Source organism: Acipenser ruthenus, chromosome 12, assembly GCF_902713425.1.
Source record: "Acipenser ruthenus chromosome 12, fAciRut3.2 maternal haplotype, whole genome shotgun sequence".
Classification (NCBI taxonomy): domain Eukaryota; kingdom Metazoa; phylum Chordata; class Actinopteri; order Acipenseriformes; family Acipenseridae; genus Acipenser; species Acipenser ruthenus.
Window position 1 is genome coordinate 407480 of NC_081200.1, and position 20029 is coordinate 427508.

At 46.1% G+C, this 20029-nt stretch overlaps 1 protein-coding gene across 5 annotated transcripts in view; it reads right to left on the reverse strand.

Moving 5' to 3' along the window:
- The window catches only part of LOC117417172 (endothelin-converting enzyme 2-like), a 40408-nt gene extending 20379 nt beyond the window's left edge, over positions 1 to 20029 (reverse strand). For 3 of the 5 annotated variants that reach the window (XR_009330657.1, XR_009330656.1, XM_059034247.1), the window contains exon 1: positions 1308 to 1451. Coding sequence is in view for 3 of the 5 variants with exons in the window: in XM_059034247.1 (XP_058890230.1) it covers positions 1308 to 1436 (129 nt within the window). In the remaining 2 variants the exon portion in view is untranslated. Of the gene's footprint in view, positions 1 to 1307; positions 1452 to 10381; positions 10666 to 19632 lie in introns of those variants that run through there. The other 2 variants (XM_059034248.1, XM_059034249.1) reach the window with 2 other exon arrangements.

A 20029-nucleotide genomic window follows, 5' to 3' on the forward strand; every position in this document is an offset into this window, starting at 1 on the left:
TGCAGAATAGGAAGGGGAAGCCAGTCCCAACAGATTATGTGCTTAAGTACATGTTTACTTCTCTCCTCCTGTGGTTACTGGCACCGCTGAGCTCCTATGCCTTTCTGCCTCCCCGCCACCCATCAGTCTTGTGTAACCCACAGCTAAGGCAGAGAGAAGCAGCTGTACACTGCAGCCCAAGAGTCATTAGAGACAGGAGATTTGATAGTTATCAGCTACTTCATTAAAACTTCATATACTTAATGTAGCTGATTAAAAAAACGGATTATCAGTTTGATCAATTAATTTTTTTAGAACAAAACAAGTAATTACTATTGGATGTGTTTGCATACTGAGTGAGGTGCTCTGGACAGCAACCCTACATGCAAGTCTGTATATCTGAATAACACTGAACCGTAGAGGAGCCTGCCTAAGTGCTGTCCAGCCAGCTTTCAGGAGCAACTGTAGCCAACTCATCAGTCATTCAATTAATGAGCGCTCTGGAGAGAGTTAACTGACAGCCAATGAAAAGAAAAGCTCTGAGCCCTGCAGTACAAGAGCCACCCATCGGCTGTTAAAAAGAGTAAGAATGTTATTGCAATACATGACCTTTTTGTTAACAAAAAACCTTCCATTCTCCAGCTCTGCAATGGCCCTGAGGAATGTTGGTGACTGAGACTCTCAATAGCGCCCACTTCTCCTGTCAACAATTTAAACAAACATGGAGCAGACAGGGGACCGCTAGCAATGCCAGGCAGGGGGGTGATTGCGGTTGTGTTGCTTGTATTGTTCCAGCAGAGTGATTGGATCAGCTCAAGAAGGCCTGCACAACAGCAGCAGTCTCTGGCACAGAGCCGTCATTCGCTGCGGACAATGAGAGGAAGCCAGACTCCTAGACTTGACTGTCGAGGAACAGAACATTCACACAGGAGCTGGTGCAATCCAATCCAGTAACATCTAGATTCAGATTATTAATACCACATGACTACCCAGGTGAGTATATAGTCAACACTAATGGAAGGCATGGTCAGAAAGCGCTGCTGAGAACAGGCAGCCAGTACTGTAGAGGGCACTAGTGGCACATTTAAAGGCAGAATTGTGCCCTCCTCAATATACCTTGTGAAAAGATACATGACTGATCAAGTCCTCTGAAACACTCCTGATCTGCAGCCTCGAGCCAGAGAGTAAATAGAATTGTATACCGAGTTATTAAACTGGATAGCTGGCTGGACAGCTAGATAACTAGGAATCTGTAACCCCTCACCCCGCCCCGCCACTCCCACCCCCCACTACATCACCCCCCCCCCTCGCCCCGCACCCCCACTCACCTCCACACAGTCCGGGGAAGCGGCACCATCGGCAGGGATATCAGGGACATCGTCGTCCTCGAAAGTTGCACGCTTGTAGTTCGACATCTGCAAAGTGAGGAGCAACAGAGAGTCTCTTAGGGTTTCCATGGTGTGAGAGAGGAGTGCGGTTCAGAGAGGGAGAGAGGCTGAGACACGGGGAGAGAAACAAGCACACAGCTGGCCACTCTCATGTCAACCTTCTAGAGTTTCCTCAACACACAAACCGCACAGGCTGAGGTGCACTGGCACCGGCACAGGAATTCTCATTGGGAAAAAAAAGAAACCGCAAGAAACAGTTTTACATAACCTAGAGTAGGAATGTGTTCTTAGGAGAGTGTGGAACGCGAGGGTACAGTAGGTGTGTCACTGTGATAGCAAGTAGCAGATACTCAGTGCGAGCTATGAATGAAACAAAATGTACAAGTCAACAGTATCAGTAGCTCCTGACTCAGGGAAAGCACACACTATGATACCGTACTATACTACTCGTGTGCAAGAAACTTCACTTTGCAAGCAATGGTAGCGCAACTGACAGAACCGCGGCCACCACAGATATCACATCATTCCACAAGCTGTGTGTGCAACGCTTAGCAAGGAGTATGCTGACTGCATTGGTGATTAAAATTGTCAAATTCTGTGATCCAAGTCTTACACCACATGTTTCCTGTCTTAAGTATCTGCAGATCACATTATGTGTCCAAGACAAACATTATCAATGTTACAGTAGTGTAGTTACACAATACTATGGTTATGGCAGGGAAAGAACTCATTAACAAGTCAGTAAAGAAGGCAGACTAGTAAAAATGAGTTTTGATTCCCCCAAAAACTCCTTTAAACCAAACCAACTCTCAAACCAACAACATGTGTAAAAACTGTATTTGTGTAGCTCTGTGTTTGTTTGTCTCCAGTAATGTCAGTAAAGGAAACTGACTCTCAGTGTGCCTCAGCCCTGCCTTCCTGCCAGTGATCCAGAAGGATTCTCACCATCATATCTCCACAGATGTTCACATCAAAGGCTTCTCCACTGAAGGCCAGGGAGTACATTTTCAAATCCTGACCATCGCCCTCTGGGAATGGTAAAGCTCATAGTAAAACATACCAAAAGAAACCCATGTCAAACCATGTTAATATAAGGTAAAAGCATGGAAAACTGCAAGAATACTGTGCCCACTTACACTGGTACACTTTTATAAGGACGAAGACCAGCTATAAAAATGTGTTGAGCACAGTAATACTTCCACTCAAAATCAGTATAACCAACAAGCTGACCAAATAAAAGACTTAAAACAATGTTGGGTGTTCTGGAAACTATTTCTCCAATTCATTTTTTTAAAGAGACGGTTTATCTTGGCCAAAAATGTCACTTCAATTGTTCATGGCAATAACAAGCTCCCTTGATTAACGTTACTGACGATTTCATGCAAATGAATAAGAAATTAGAAACGTAGAAAAAGCAAGATAACAGATAATTGCACAAAGGATTCTGATTATCATTGAAACTGATTCATGTGAAGCACGGTACAACCTGGCTAACACAAACGCGCGCAGATTATTTTCAGAGATTCTGGTTCTGTAAAAACAACCCCTTGGCTCCGGGCTGTACAGACCACCTGTGTGCTGTTTGGAGTCGACTGAGCCAAGCCCTCATGCACGCATTGGGAATTGAAACCAAAGTAAACAATTACCAAGGTCAGGAGCAGGACACCAATGGAATTGGACGAATATCCAAAGATGTTGTTTTAGGACCGTGACAGTTTGCTGCTTGAAGAATTTGACTCCTGCTGGCTCCAGTCCTCGGCATTCAAATGCTGATGAGGGAGAGCAAACTAACTAGCCTGGAACTTCAAGCATGGACGTGAGAACACGTCACTATAGAGACAAGCAACCATCTGAAGACCCTGCATTGAACCTTGAACCCTGAGCATGCTGCGAGGCTGGGAAGGGAAGGTTTTTAAAAGCTATACTACACTGTTCAGGCTGCATCACGCCAAATAATTGAGCTTGTTTTTCGTATGGCGGAGTTGCCTTTTATCCAAGAGCACTTAACTCCTCTCTGCAGTCAATGATCTTGATGTAATGCTGCTGCCCCAGGTGGAAGTGCTTACCACTAACTGTCAGCCTAATTGAGAACCACATCTGCAATGTGAAGCCTCAAAGTTATTTACAGCACTCACATTAACAGCAGTAACTGAACCACATGAACGGCACAGGAAGGTTTTGCTTTCCTGATAATTGTCAATAGGAATTAGTTCATGTTACACAGCTGAAACCCGAGCTGTTGTTAGAAGGTGAACAGGCAGTTCAAACAGCACAGGGCCTGTGCTGGGGATGGTTTAACCCAGATTGGGTTGCTGATAAAGAGAACCCAGGAGCTGCCAGGTTGATCCAGAAAGATTAGGGTGGGTGCACGCAGAGAACTGCTGAGGGTTTGTGAACTTCTGCCTTTGCATACAGTATCTGTAAATACCCCCCTATTCAAACTACTCCAAGAGCATACAGTATGAAATGCTCATTTAAATGACTGGGCTGGGAATACTCAAGAGCATACAGTATGAAATGTTGATTTAAATGACTGAATGCTAGTTTGGCCCTCTTTCAAAAGGAGTGGGATTGTGTTCCATTATATCTGTTGTTCTCATTGAAATCCCACACTCCCCATGGTCTGGTGGTCTCAAGCAATGTGACCTGGCAGGATCACCACATTCCCCTCTGACAGGAATTCACATAAAGCTATTCCAGCACAGCACACTTTCCTTGGTCGTTTTTGTTTCATGACGCTACTTTCCATATGCAGTCACTTACACATTTTCTATCTCTGTCTCAATGTATACATGTATAGTAAGCAACAGGAGAATTGGCATGGTTCTTTTCATCCCAAAATCAAAGTGTGCTGAGATACTGTGTAGCTATGCTTGGATACAAACAATCACAGGAGGACTAACTAACATTGACTAACGTGATTCTTACATTGGAAACAAATTGTGTTTGATTGCAGAAAACACACAGTCTGTGTTACGGAACAACACATGTTGTGTTACATTTAATACCAGCTGCGTTGTCCTTCAACACACTGCGGCACTAATTGAAACACTGTTGTCTTTGCAGAGTTAATAAAACTGATTCCTTGCCTGCAGTTCTGGTAGTTCCTCTTCTCAATACGACAGCAGGCATGAAGTGAATTCAACCTCTGCTGGGAATATTTCATCCTACCACATCCCGCTTCTGGAACTGAACCAGAGAGCTTAAAATCCAACACGGTCTGCTTCTCCTAAAGCTCAGAATTAATTAGCAGATGCTGTAAATCTGCACTAGAGAATGACTCCTTGCCTTTAAAACTGTCTCATTTATCAGCACCTGCTTCCACTGTCTTCAGCACACACAGCGGTGTGAGACACACTGCTGTGGCTTAACTGCAGAGGAGGGCAGCTCAGTGGGGCAAAAACACAGAAAAATGCTGCATTCAGACAGCACTATAAAGTTACAGAAATAGAAAACAGATTTTCATTACCGTATATATTAGTAACAGTTTTGTTGGCATGTTTTTTGTCTGGCGTTCAAACTGCAGTCACACAGGTTCTGCACAGTATTGCATGGCAGTGTCTGAACGGAAAGGTTTATTTAGTTATTTTCAAAGCTCATCAGTCTCATTCTAAGGCAAAGAAACATCATGAACTGGAAAAATGAGGTCAGAGTTACTGTCATTCACTGCCACTGCTGGAGGAGGAGAAATAAACTCTGTCTTGCCAAACTATTGACCTGTGTGGAGGTGTGAACTAGCTGCTGAAACATAACACCTCTAAAGAAGAGCTCCTAACCCTAACCCTAACCCTAACCCAAACACAACCCTAACCCAACCATAACAACAACCCTAACACAACCCTAACCCTAACACCGCTAAACCAGAGGTCCTAATCCAACCCAACCCTAACCCTAACACCTCTAAACCAGAGATCCTAACCCAACCCTAACCCTAACCCTAACACCTCTAAACCAGAGGTCCTAACCCTAACCCAACCCTAACCCTAACACCTCTAAACCAGAGGTCCTAACCCTAACCCAACCCTAACCCTAATACCTCTAAACCAGAGGTCCTAACCCAACCCAGCCCTAACCCTAACACCTCTAAACCAGAGGTCCTAACCCAACCCTAACCCTAACACCTCTAAACCAGAGGTCCTAACCCAACCCTAACCCTAACACCTCTAAACCAGAGGTTCTAACCCAACCCAACCTTAATCCAACCCTAACCCTAACCCTAACCCTAATACCTCTAAACCCTAACCCTAATACACTTCTAAAAACGCACCACAGGAAAACAAGTTCAAAATGGAACAATGAACCCTGCTGAAGATCATTAAGCCATCATGCGCTGAGTGATCATTAGCCATGAGTCAACACAAATATGAATGCACTGGACACTCAAAACAGCTCTAACGGCAACACATACATGTAGTGTGGGGTTTGGTGACGATTCCAGAACACAGACCAATCACCTCTCCGTGAACAGTGGTATGACAAAAACAAAAGGCATTGTGTTGTGTGTGGTTTGAAGGTTGGCATATCACATACTACAGGCTTGTGATCACACAGGTGGGTGTGCAGTGGAAGCAGAAAGATTATTAACAGGGTGTAGTGACTAGTTCTCAGTAGGAATGGTTTCTATAGAATGCAAGCACACAAGTGAACCATACCCAGCATGTGCTTATGACTAACATAGGAGGCAGCTTTTTCATTTGCTCTTGTGCTTGTTTCCCCCGCACCCACTGTACTAAAATCCTATCCTGTTAAAGAAAGCTTGCATGCCAGTGTCCATTAAAGGCTTTGAACTACCTGTCTGTCCCACCTCAGATGTCTGCTCCCCTCCACTCCCTAACTCACTGTAGCATCACTCTATCCATCATCTCCCCAAAGTGCTTTCATTTATCTCTCCCACTGCTATTGACCAGTTTGCTTGTGTATTCCATCGCAGCACTATAAAGGCTGCTTTTCCTGCAAATTGACATGCAGGCTAATGTTGCCAGCAGGCAGGGGGTGGTGATGATGTCAAACCACAGACAATCGATCACTGGTCTGAACAGTGGTATGAGAAAAACTACCAATATTGTGCTGTGTGTGGTTTGAATGATGGAACAACACTGCCACTTTGAACTCACAAGTCGGTGATGGCAGACTATGTGCACTGTATGTATAATGTGTGCTTTATACTTACAAACAGGGTGAAGTGGCTAGTTGTCAGTGCCAGTGTGAGCAACTCAAACGTGTACAAAAGTGCACATTAAACCTCTTTGAGGAGATTAGAGTGCAGACATATTCTTCATGAAAAGTCTTGACAATGTGATGCACCTCAAGATGCTCTTCATAAACCAACAGTCAGGTTTTACCCTCTTAGGTCTTGCTACACAGAATGCTTACACAGCAGTGAAGTGAGGGCCCCAGGTTAAGAAATAACCAAGCTAGACTGTTTCTGCTCCTTGCAGTCTTTTCCACGTGGGTGCAAAAGGCACCCGCAGAGTTTCTTTTATTTTGCACATCCAGAAACCCAGCTGACATGTTGTTCTGAGCTTTCACATTCACATTCAGATCACAACAAAATCACTTGAAACAGGAACTCACCCTACAACAGAGCAGTAGTGTGTGTTCTTGTTGTGGTGACAAAGTGTGCAGAAGCTCATTCTGGGTATGTGGAAAGAGGCTAACCTTCTCAGCCCCAGAAACAGTAGCTGTTTCAGATTGGGGATGTGACTCCATGTGACTCATGTGTGAAGTTCCTTGTGTACGCATGGGAAGTGGGATCATTTTGTACAGCGTGTTTCTGGGCTGAACCTGTGTGTTTAAAATGTGCATCAGTGAATGAAGCTTGCCTCGTGGACAACAAGTGTCCATCACCATGGGTCAGTGGGGATGCAATAGCCAACACCTGCATGTGCTAATGCACGACTACTCCATGACCTCAGCATTTGTTTCATGCAGGGCTATCACCTTTGGTAGATTCTAGGACTACCAGCCTTTAATGTTATCCCATCAGCAGGTTCCTAAACATGTTTTCTTTCCCCGTAGCAGTACGGGCTAAAGCAAGCTAACACACAGTGGACGGCAATTTAAGACAGTCATGATTCAATGCAATAAGCAGAATCGAAACTAGATCTCGTTTTAGTAAAATTTCAAGTCAGAAAGTAAATGCTTGTTTTGGGGAAAATTTAATTTAATGAGTTCAACGTGGTATAAATCCATGTATAAAATAAGTTTCTCCAGAAAAACAAATGGTGTCGAATATGCCAAAAGTACCAAACCAGCCCAACACAAGTTTACCGTGGTGTTTTTGCACAGTATTTTTGCACTTTTACCTGCTTTTTCCATGGTAATACCATGTATTAACCATACATTACCCTGGTTTACCATGTTAATTAATACACTTTACCATACCTCACTGTTCTTTACATTGCTTGACTATGCTATGCTTTCACTATGCTTTACTATGCTTTTACTGTTCATAACTTTTATAAGGGAGCTGTTGCAATGACATGACTTAGTGTATGCTACCCAATCAGCTAAAGAGCAAACACAGAAGTCATTGAATATACTTTGAGCTCGAAATACCACCTTTATGGGTTTATATTGCTTTTGTTTGCAATTCCTTCCAGTTTCTTCTGTCGAGATTTTACAGAAAATGATAAAAGAAAAATGCAAAAACATTTTTTTAAATGGCCGCATAAGAACAACTATTGCCAATTTAAATGTTTGCATGGAACCTACGTAAGCCAAAAGTCAAAATGTGGTCTCTATTGTGGTTCAGACAGCTCTCACCATGGGAATTGTACATTCAACTGATTTCTCAACACAGACTCCCCTCCCCAATACAGCTCCAGCATTCTTCTGCAATGACAGAGCCCTGGAGCTCTGCATGGTATGATCAAAAGGATATGAATTGGATGTGATGTTGTTGTTAGCCAGGGTAAAGCTGCCTGGTATTGAAGGTATATGTATTGTACCTGACAGCTCTGTGAAGCGGGTGGTATCTACCTTGGACAGGGTGCTGAGTGCCAGACTCTCCGCACACTGAACTACAGCAGGGCGCCTTGAGGGCACATAGTCTGCCATCCCCCTCAGGGACAGATCTCTCCACATTGGGGTAGTGGGAGGGCAGGGACAGATCTCTCCACGTTGGGGTAGTGGGAGGACAGGGACAGATCTCTCCACGTTGGGGTAGTGGGGAGGGCAGGGACAGATCTCTCCACGTTGGGGTAGTGGGAGGACAGGGACAGATCTCTCCACATTGGGGTAGTGGGGAGGGCAGGGACAGATCTCTCCACGTTGGGGTAGGGGGAGGGGGAGGGCAGGGACAGATCTGTCCACGTTGGGGTAGTGGGGAGGGCAGGGACAGATCTCTCCACGTTGGGGTAGTGGGAGGGCAGGGACAGATCTCTCCACATTGGGGTAGTGGGGAGGGCAGGGACAGATCTCTCCACATTGGGGTAGTGGGGAGGGCAGGGACAGATCTCTCCACGTTGGGGTAGGGGGAGGGGGAGGGCAGGGACAGATCTCTCCACGCTGGGGTAGTGGGAGGGCAGGGACAGGTCTCTCCACATTGGGGTAGTGGGAGGGCAGGGGGCAGTGTGGGGAGGTTTGATTTACTGCTTTCCTTGCTATAACTTCTCTTGGGTTAAATTGGATACCATATTTCAGATTCCAGAACTTTTATTTAGCACTAAAACAATAAAACTGAAATGTGAACTATTTAAAAACATTCAGAATTTGTACTTTGTTATCACGTTATGAGATTAACATTAACAATATGATTCCAGACTCAAATGGATACAATCCCAGCTGCCATGCTGTTTTACACAGCGTTCCATCTGGCCAGCTGGAAGCCTGCAGCTAGCCCAGTATCTGTGGTCACCCCAATAAGGAACGGGGAACTGGGATTCACTCTGGCTCAACACAGTCTCAGAGAAAAAGTCATAAAACTGCCATCCCTGTACCCCCACTCACTCCCCTGTCCCCAGGACACAGGAGCTGCGTGTACCCCCACTCACTCCCCATCTCCCAGCACACAGAAACTGCGTGAACCCCCACTCACTCCCCCGTCCCCAGCACACAGGAGCTGCGTGTACCCCCACTCACTCCCCATCCCCCAGCACACAGGAGCTGCGTGTACCCCCACTCACTCCCCCGTCCCCAGCACACAGGAGCTGCGTGTGCCCCACTCACTCCTCCACCCCCAGAACTTGCTGATGTCATTCACAAGGGCCCTGGGCAGAGAAACACAGGAAACCGAGGTACAAGACACACTTTCACAGGCTGCACACAGAAAGAAGTGACTGGGGTATTGAAAACACTCACAGGATGTGCCTAATTCAAGAAACATGCTGCTATCTGAGAGCATCTGAGACCAGTGCAAAACATGCTATTCCTGTCTCAACACAGCTTCTGTAAAACAAAGCTACAAAAGTAGACAAGAAAAGTCATCTGTGTTGCAATAATGTTACAAAGGCAGTTAGGTTAAGTGTTACCGTGCTGCTCTCTCTCCACAAACACACGCAGAGTGAAATGTGAAAACACTGTCCACCTCACTCTGCTAGAGAAGTACATACACCAACAAAGTGAGGGCAAAACTCATGTGCGAAAGAGTTCCCCTTTTACTCTTGCCCTGACTTTTGGGAAACATAAGTTATAAAATAATAGGGTTATAAAATAATTGTAGTTAGGAAACTAATGGGAGTCAATGCAATATCCTCACTAAGACAGTACAGTGGACAGGTGTGTCTGTGTCACTCCTTCCCTCTTGTGGAGCTCTCCAGTTCTCAGCTCCAGCAGTTCCTCCTAACCCTATAAACGGAGAGAGGCCCTCCCTAAAAAGAAGATGCTTTCTTCATCTACATCTTGAACAGGTTTGAAGGGCAGGCTCTGACTGGTAATGCTGCCTGTGCTGGTCTCATAATCACAAGCCCCCAGCTTGAGCAACTTTACGAGTAGCGGTACCTTGGTAACTGAATCCCTCCTGAAAGAAACTTGAAGAAACCTGAAAGAAAGCGAAAGCAGCGTCTGGCACCTACCTTCACAAGGATCTCAAGCTCCTCTGTGGTAAATCCAGAGGAAAGAAAAGGCTCTGTCCTGCTCTCAGGTCTGTCTCTTTAATAATATAAAAACATACAAACACACACACAGCCTTCAATACTCACAGACCACAGACACACACACACAGCCTTCAAGACTCACAGACCACAGACACACACACACAGCCTTCAAGACTCAGAGACCACAGACACACACACACAGCCTTCAAGACTCACAGACCACAGACACACACACACAGCCTTCAAGACTCACAGACCACACACACAGATAAACGGCTCTGCTGTGACTCTCAGAAAGGAGGCGGGCAGGAAGGAGAGGGAGGGGGTGACAGGGCAGAGAGGAGAGGGTAAGCTGGGTTTTTTTTGTTGGCAGGACTCTTTTTTTCTCGCTTTAATAAAGAACAGAAAGTTCTGAAAGAAAAAGAGGAAACACCCCCATCCCTTTCCCAGTTCCTGAGCGCCTCTGAATCAGTGGAGTGTGTGGATACAGAATGGAGCAGTGGACTGTGTCTAGCTAGCACACTGAGCCCACACTGTGCATTGCGCTGCACAGGATATCAAAACCTCTGTCTGTTTGTGATTAACTCTCTGAACAAGTCGGCCTTAACATTCTGCACTGGGAAACCAGAGACAAGAAATAAATGAATGAATCAATAAATAAATAGATGCCTGCTTACTTCATACAGGGTGATTGAATTAAGCAGGGCCGGGCAGTTCAGCTGTAGTATGTGAAGAATTAACGGTGTGTAGCAACAGGAAAAACAAATGCTAGTTTCCACAGGAGGGGATAGGGGGTGCTGTAATAAAAGCACAAAGCACACAGGCAAGCATGTACAGAGCCACACCCCGGGGGCAGTGGAGTGGTGAGAGTCAGGATAGCAGTCATGTACAGAGCCACGCCCCGGGGGCAGTGGAGTGGTGAGAGTCAGGATAGCAGTCATGTACAGAGCCACACTCCGGGGGCAGTGGAGTGGTGAGAGTCAGGATAGCAGTCATGTACAGAGCCACACCCCGGGGGCAGTGGAGTGGTGAGAGTCAGGATAGCAGTCATGTACAGAGCCACGCCCCGGGGGCAGTGGAGTGGTGAGAGACAGGATAGCAGTCATGTACAGAGCCACGCCCCGGGGGCAGTGGAGTGGTGAGAGTCAGGATAGCAGTCATGTACAGAGCCACACCCCGGGGGCAGTGGAGTGGTGAGAGTCAGGATAGCAGTCATGTACAGAGCCACACCCCGGGGACAGTGGAGTGGTGAGAGTCAGGATAGCAGTCATGTACAGAGCCACACCCCGGGGACAGTGGAGTGGTGAGAGTCAGGATAGCAGTCATGTACAGAGCCACACCCCGGGGACAGTGGAGTGGTGAGAGTCAGGATAGCAGTCATGTACAGAGCCACACCCCGGGGGCAGTGGAGTGGTGAGAGTCAGGATAGCAGTCATGTACAGAGCCACACTCCGGGGGCAGTGGAGTGGTGAGAGTCAGGATAGCAGTCATGTACAGAGCCACACCCCGGGGGCAGTGGAGTGGTGAGAGCAAGAATAGCAGTCATAGAGTTTCAGAGCTTCCCGGTATTGACTTGCACTCTTGTTAACGGAGTATTGATGGCAACGCGCTTTACATTTTAATGAACCTTTTTCCTCCTGAACGCACACACACATCACTAACTACCCAGAGGCAGCTCTCTCTATCTCTCTATATATCTCTCTATCTCCCTCTCCTTCTCTCTCCCTCTTGTTCTCTCTCTCTCCCCCTCTCTCTCCCTCCCTGTCTCTCTCTCTCCTTCTGGTTGTTTTAAATAATAGTAAATCATTGCGCGTTACATCTCTGTGTGCCAGTCTGATACTAAAGCAGTGCACAATGGTGTCACTTTGCAGTCCTGTCCAGACGGCTACAATATCCACACAAAAAAGAACGTATTCAATTTGTTTTCCGGCCATAATTCCCCGCCGTTATACTTACCAACTACTAGAGGGAGGAGGGGGCTGTCACACGGTGTCCATGGGCACAGCTGATTTCAAATGGATTCTAATGAGTGGTGAATGTGTCTCTGTGCTGGCAGACAATAAAGCATTGAGCACTGACCCCAAACCCTTCCCCCGTTTATCATTCATACACTGGCGGGCTTCCTTTCAGCTGCAGCTCTTTTACTGAGAATGATGAAGGAGTGTTAGTGCTGAGATTGAATGGCCCTCGCTTCTGGAAGCTCCTACAGCTTTACAGACCCGTGTGCAGCTGGAAGTCACTGCTGACCAACTGCAGTCATCAATCAACACCTTCCCTGATCGATATCATCTATCCACTTGATCTCCGAAGCACGCCCAGCCAATCTGACATCTTTAAGAGACTGCCCCGCGGTGCCCATGGTGAGGGGGTCTAGACACTAATCCAATACAAAAGTCTATATCAGGACTCAGGTGGCCAAGGCAAATCAAAAAGTTAGAGACGGTGCTGCAACAGATGAGAAGAAGTGTTGTGAATTCGTTAGGATTGTGTCCTACAGTGTAAATGTGAGGAGCTGTCCTCTGGCATTACATATTGCTTGAATTACTCTCCAGATACATGCTGTTCACTGTAATGGTGGGATTTAGGGTAAAGCCTGCACTGAGAAGGCTGTCACTCTAGTCCAAAACTGAGGATCTTTGCAGACAGTAACAGTAACAGTCTCTTTCAGTAAGCTTTGGTTCTGTTTTCAATAAGTAGAGAAATATTTTGTCTCATGCCTTCATCAGTGCTAATGTTACGGACAAAGCTCACAAAGCATTGCCAACGATTTGACAGATTTTCAAGAAGTTTGAGCATCACCTAAGAGCATTGGGCTAGCCTAGCATTCTGAATATGAGCTTTGCTGTAACATGGACAAATTCAGGGTCCTATTTCAAAGCCAGCGAAAAGGCAAAGTCACGTTTTCAGAGAGGAATACAAATATAATTAGCAAGTACGCAGCAGTTACTTTATTGTTGGAGTTAATTCCATCACGATTATTTTATTTCTTTTCAAATTTGCCTTCAGATGAAATGTAAAACTGAGGTCCTATTGTAAGGTGATGCATAGTTCACCCCCAAGTCTCTGAAAGTCACTTTGGATAAATCTGTCTGCTAAATGACTAATTAATAAATAGGGCTGAGCAGATTTGGAGACCAGCGCTCCTCAGGTAAAGAGAACAGGTGATTCCTGGAGAGCAGATCAGTGTCCTCAAGCCTCAGCTGCTCTCCGCACAGCAGTCTTGAGCGCTGTCCCTCAGGGGCTGGGGGTGTTGCTTTCTATCTGAAGAAACGTGTGTGTGTGTTTGAGTGTGAGTGTGTGTGTGTTTGAGTGTGAGTGTTTGTTTGAGTGTGAGTGTGAGTGTGTGATTGAGTGTGAGTGTGTGTGTTTCAGTGTGTGATTGAGTACGAGTGTGTCATGTTCAGAGTCACTGCAGGATCATTACAGAGCTCCACAAAAAAACTCAACTCAAGTTTGGATCAGGCAGTTTCATTCCATCTTGTCCTTTAACATATTATTTGGCTCACAAAATATGATAAGGCACATTGACATTGACCTACCTGATCAGATTTAGCACCTCCTCACATATTGGAAATGCATTTCAAAACACATTTCAAACAGTAAGTGAATTCATATGAAAAATATTTAACCCACAACAATCCATCCTGACTGACCTCTGCTCTGGATCGGAGGCAGGGCCCTGCTGTTTGAGCTCAGCCTTGCACCTGTCTAACTCTCACACCAGCCTCCCTGGTTTCTGAGCTCAGCCTTGCACCTGTCTAACTCTCACACCAGCCTCCCTGGTTTCTGAGCTCAGCCTTGCACCTGTCTAACTCTCACACCAGCCTCCCTGGTTTCTGAGCTCAGCCTTGCACCTGTCTAACTCTCACACCAGCATCCCTGGTTTCTGAGCACAGCCTTGCACCTGTCTAACTCTCACACCAGCCTCCCTGGTTTCTGAGCTCAGCCTTGCACCTGTCTAACTCTCACACCAGCCTCCCTGGTTTCTGAGTTCAGCCTTGCACCTGTCTAACTCTCACACCAGCCTCCCTGGTTTCTGAGCTCAGCCTTGCACCTGTCTAACTCTCACACCAACCTCCCTGGTTTCTGAGCTCAGCCTTGCACCTGTCTAACTCTCACACCAGCCTCCCTGGTTTCTGAGCTCAGCCTTGCACCTGTCTAACTCTCACACCAGCATCCCTGGTTTCTGAGCACAGCCTTGCACCTGTCTAACTCTCACACCAGCATCCCTGGTTTCTGAGCTCAGCCTTGCACCTGTCTAACTCTCACACCAGCATCCCTGGTTTCTGAGCTCAGCCTTGCACCTGTCTAACTCTCACACCAGCATCCCTGGTTTCTGAGTTCAGCCTTGCACCTGTCTAACTCTCACACCAGCCTCCCTGGTTTCTGAGCTCAGCCTTGCACCTGTCTAACTCTCACACCAGCCTCCCTGGTTTCTGAGCTCAGCCTTGCACCTGTCTAACTCTCACACCAGCCTCCCTGGTTTCTGAGCTCAGCCTTGCACCTGTCTAACTCTCACACCAGCCTCCCTGGTTTCTGAGCTCAGCCTTGCACCTGTCTAACTCTCACACCAGCCTCCCTGGTTTCTGAGCTCAGCCTTGCACCTGTCTAACTCTCACACCAGCCCCCCTGGATTCTGGGCTGAGATCCAGCAGCTTAATCAGCAGGCATCACTGTGTGCTCTGAAAGCTCTGTGACACAGTTAGGGCCTGATTCCATTAACTTTAACTAGGAAAGAAAAAAACATTAAATATTAATTAATTAAATTAGAGCACAGGGAGCAATTTTTTATTTTGATTCTGTTAACATTGAATCACTGATGAGTCCAAATAAAAATGGATCTGATCCACTTGCACCCTTGTTTGTTGCTTGAATGTTTGCTGCTTGAATGTTTGCTGCTTGAATTCTCCTCAAACCATCTTTCCCAGCTAAAGGTTAATTGAATTGGTCTTGAATAGACCTGAATTAAATACAAAGTATGGGGTGGAAATGGTGTGTTTAAGTACATTCTGTTTTCTATTTCACATTCAGACGCCTCTTCGTTAGCCCTGAGAACACATTGCAATAGTGTCTGGCTAGCTAACTCCAGAACATTCCAATTAAAATGTACTGCAGTGCAATGCAGCTGGCAGGGTGGCCTTGGAATCCTCGAGTGCTCGGCTGCTCTAGTGGAGATTAGGGGGCTACAGTAGCTGGCTGCACATTCTGCTCCGTCTGGCCTCCCTCTGCAGGGGGGCTTTATGCAGGGCCTGGGTTTGTGTGGCCCCCCTGTGCACTATGAGGCTCTGTCCCTCCTTATCTACATGACAGCAGAATCATCTTCCGCACACCCTGATCCGGAGATCCAGCAGGAATTAAGGAGGCTCAGGGTGAAATGGGGACTGGGAGTGTCACCCCTACCTCTGGGGACAGGAATCACGTGATGCTCCAGCTCCACAGTACTGCATATTATTAACCTTTAGATTATTTGTTTATTTAGCAGACGCCTTTATCCAAGACGACTTACAGAGACTAGGGTGTGTGAACTATGCATCAGCTGCAGAGTCACTTACAACTACGTCTCACCCGAAAGACGGAGCACAAGGAGGTTAAGTGACTTGCTCAGGGTTGCTTAGATGGCTCACATTTCCCATATGTATACCTCAGCTTGCCATGAAACTGACCTGCAATGCCCTGCCTATAGAGACACAGTATTATTATTATTATTATTATTATTATTATTCATTTCTTAGCAGACGCCCTTATCCAGGGCGACTTACAATTGTTACAAGATATCACATTATACATTATTTCACATTATACAGTTATCACATTATTTTTTTTTTACATACAATTGCCCATTTATACAGTTGGGTTTTTACTGGAGCAATCTAGGTAAAGTACCTTGCTCAAGGGTACAGCAGCAGTGTCCCCCACTGGGGATTGAACCCACAACCCTCCGGCAGTAATGCAATAACACTGTAATAAATGCATGGACTAAAGAAGATCATAAATTGCTAGCACTGTATGGGCAGGGGGAGGGGGACTGAACACTGAAGAGGTTTAGCCTGGACACCAGGATTAACACCCTTGTTCTTCTACTTCAATGATATTTAATATCCAAGGAGCAGACTAGACATGGGTTCTTTACAGCACAATGCCCCCTAGCACCACAGAGCTTCAGTGCCATATGCACTCAACCACCAAAGTACTGCTGAGAAGACCCAGCCTTTCCCAGCTTGGAGAAATGAAGACCCAGCCTTTCCCAGCTTGGAGAAATGAAGACCTAGCCTTGACCAGGTTGGAGAAATGAAGACCCAGCCTTGACCAGGTTGGAGAAATGAAGACCCAGCCTTGACCAGGTTGGAGAAATGAAGACCCAGCCTTGACCAGGTTGGAGAAATGAAGACCCAGCCTTGACCAGGTTGAAGAAATGAAGACCCAGCCTTGACCAGGTTGGAGAAATGAAGACCCAGCCTTGACCAGGTTGGAGAAATGAAGACCCAGCCTTGACCAGGTTGGAGAAATGAAGACCCAGCCTTGCCCAACTTGGAGAAATGAAGACCCAGCCTTGCCCAACTTGTTGAACTGATGAGATCCCGTTCCAAGCAAGCGTAGCAGAGCAACGACCCCTTGCACCTGGTTCTTGTTTTGTGCTCCCAGTTCATTAGCAGTGGTTTCCCAGCTGGACCTGCAGGAGCCTCCATACTAGCAGCTGTCAGCAGCGGCAGCTCCTTCACTTCAATGCTTTAATGGAACTGATGAAAGTGTACCACTGCCCCTGTGGTGGTCCTGTATGAAGTAGGAACAGCACAATCCACTTCAAGTGGTCTGATGTCCCCCCACAAGCAGCTCAGACAGGGATCCCTGGGGTCACTTATGGCTCTCCTGATATTCAGGGCTTTTTTAAAAAAAATGTTATTCAATTAGCACCAGGTGCTTAATCACACCCACCCACCAACCCCTTATGTCAAATTCTTGCTTTCAGATACAAAACTAAATGTAAGAGTGCTTCATCTGTGAAGTACTGTTTGCAAACAGCAGCAAATCTGCCTGCTTAACCACTGCAGGGCTGGTGACAAGCACACTGCATAAGCAGCGGGACGTTCATGCGCTTTGGCAGACTTTGCTATTGCTTTGGAGCAGTTCGGTGAATTTTTTTTTCTTTCTTTCTTGCAGGCTACAATGAAAGATGGGCTTTTCAATGACTTTGTTAAGATGTTGAATGTAATCAGGATTGAGGAAGCATGATGCAAAGTATCACTGAGGATTAGAAAGGAAGCCTGTTCACCTGTGAAGCTGTAGAAACACACGCAGCTCAATCCCATTCATTCAGTGACACGTGAAGCTGTAGAAACACACGCAGCTCAATCCCATTCATTCACAGTGACACGTGAAGATGTAGAGACACACGCAGCTCAATCCCATTCATTCAGTGACACGTGAAGCTGTAGAAACACACGCAGCTCAATCCCATTCATTCAGTGACACGTGAAGCTGTAGAAACACACGCAGCTCAATCCCATTCATTCAGTGACACGTGAAGCTGTAGAGACACATGCAGCTCAATCCCATTCATTCAGTGACACGTGAAGCTGTAGAGACACACGCAGCTCAATCCCATTCATTCAGTGACACGTGAAGCTGTAGAGACACATGCAGCTCAATCCCATTCATTCAGTGACACGTCAAGCTGTAGAAACGCTTGCTGTAATACTGGCAACAAAAACACTGTGCTTTTTAACAGACGCTTCAATTAATACATACAAAGTCAAAGAGAAGATACTGTAAGGGCTTTGCCTGTGGGGAAGGTCTTACCCAGCACAACACAGCCTTCTTATTTAGTCCTATAGCAGGTACAGTAGCATCCACAATGAAGTGTAAATGATATGCATTGAGGGCTCCCGAGTGGCGCATCCGGTAAAGGCTCTCCGCATGGAGTGCAGGATGCACCCTATAGCCTGGAGGTCGCCGGTTCGAGTCCAGACTATTCCACTGCCGACCTAGGACGGGAGCTCCCAGGGGGCGGCGCACAATTGCCTGAGCGCCGCCCGGGGCGGGAGAGGGTTTAGGTCGGCCAGGGTGTCCTCGGCTCACCGCGCACCAGCGACCCCTGTAGTCTGGCCGGGCGCCTGCGGGCTTGCCTGTAAACTGCCTGCAGCTGCGTTGTCCTCCTACGAGGTGGCTGCACGGTGAGTCTGCAGCGTGAAAAGAAGCGGTCAGCTTCGGAGGACAGCGTGTGTTTGTCTTCACCACTCCTGAGTCAGTGGAGGGGTGATAGCGGTGAGCCGAGCTTAAATAATAATTGGATATTCTAAATTGGGAGAAAATAATAACAAATAATTGCCCACTACTAAATTAAAAAAAAAAAAATGATATGCATTATAACACATTTTAAATGAGGCGTGTGCTGCAGGTTGTACTATAGCCTATATGTTGTGTAACAGGTTTGACAGGTTCAGTATAAGACGGTCCTTGAACAGAAAACGCTGCAGCTGTTGAACCGCGACAGGAAGCAGAGTTTGCTTAGTAACAACCACCTGTAGACCGGTCCGCAATTCGCGCTGTTCCCAGCGCGTCGGGCTTTAAAATCGATACTAAAATCGATTAATCTGATTTCATTAGCAACCGCACCACTATCGAATAATTTAAAACGCTTTGGCATGAGAGCTGTCGAATGTAAAAACAAAGAGATAAATGCGTTTTCTTTTTCGACGCGCTTTCACTCTGTTATAAGAAAACATGTTTACAACCGCAAAGCATGTGTTTATTATTTAATGCGCGTTTAAAACCGCAAAAGCATGTGTTTATTAAACATTATTACACATAAATCAATTCTGCAACAGTTAATCCCGTCGAATGCAGAATCATTCATTATCACCCGAACACACAGCAAGACCAGCATGAGCATAGATAGGTACTACACTTTTATATAGTGAGGTGCCTATGTGTTACTTCTCAGTTCAATCGTTTGAATATAATAATTAAAAAAAAAAAAAAAAAAAGAATCAACGAAACAATGCTATGTATTACATTCTCATACGAAAGGGCAAACAAAGCCCCTGGATTTGTGACTTATCATAATATAATAGTATCCTCTTATAATAAAGCTCTGACTGTATCCGAGATACAGAGTACGCAGCAGCAGCAGCAGCTGACATATGTTACTGATAATAATATTATTCAATGCTAGCAATATTATACAGGGAATATATATATGAATGAAAACAAACATGCTGATCGGCACTTACATTGTTCCTGAGGTCTTGCAAAGCTACGCTCATCGTGCAGTGGAAAGCGGCATTGGCGGAGAGTGGCTATGGTCTCTACCTCTTTAGATGCTGAGATGAAAGCTGATAGGATTTGCCGCTGCGATTCTTTGCCATGTCTCAGCTGCAGCGGGTCATCAGAATCGCCATCAGAAAGATGCGTAGAGACGGACCAGTACGCGCTACTCACTGGCTATTTATTATATTATAATGTACAAAGACAACTGCCTTTTTACTACAGCCCGCTACTGACGTTAACAACTGAAATCACATTTTCTAACACGATGCTTAACACTAGCACAGAGCTTTTCTATTGCATTAGGAGCTCGCTCTCGCTCTCGCTCTCTCTCTCTCTCTCTCTCTCTCTCTCTCTCTCTCT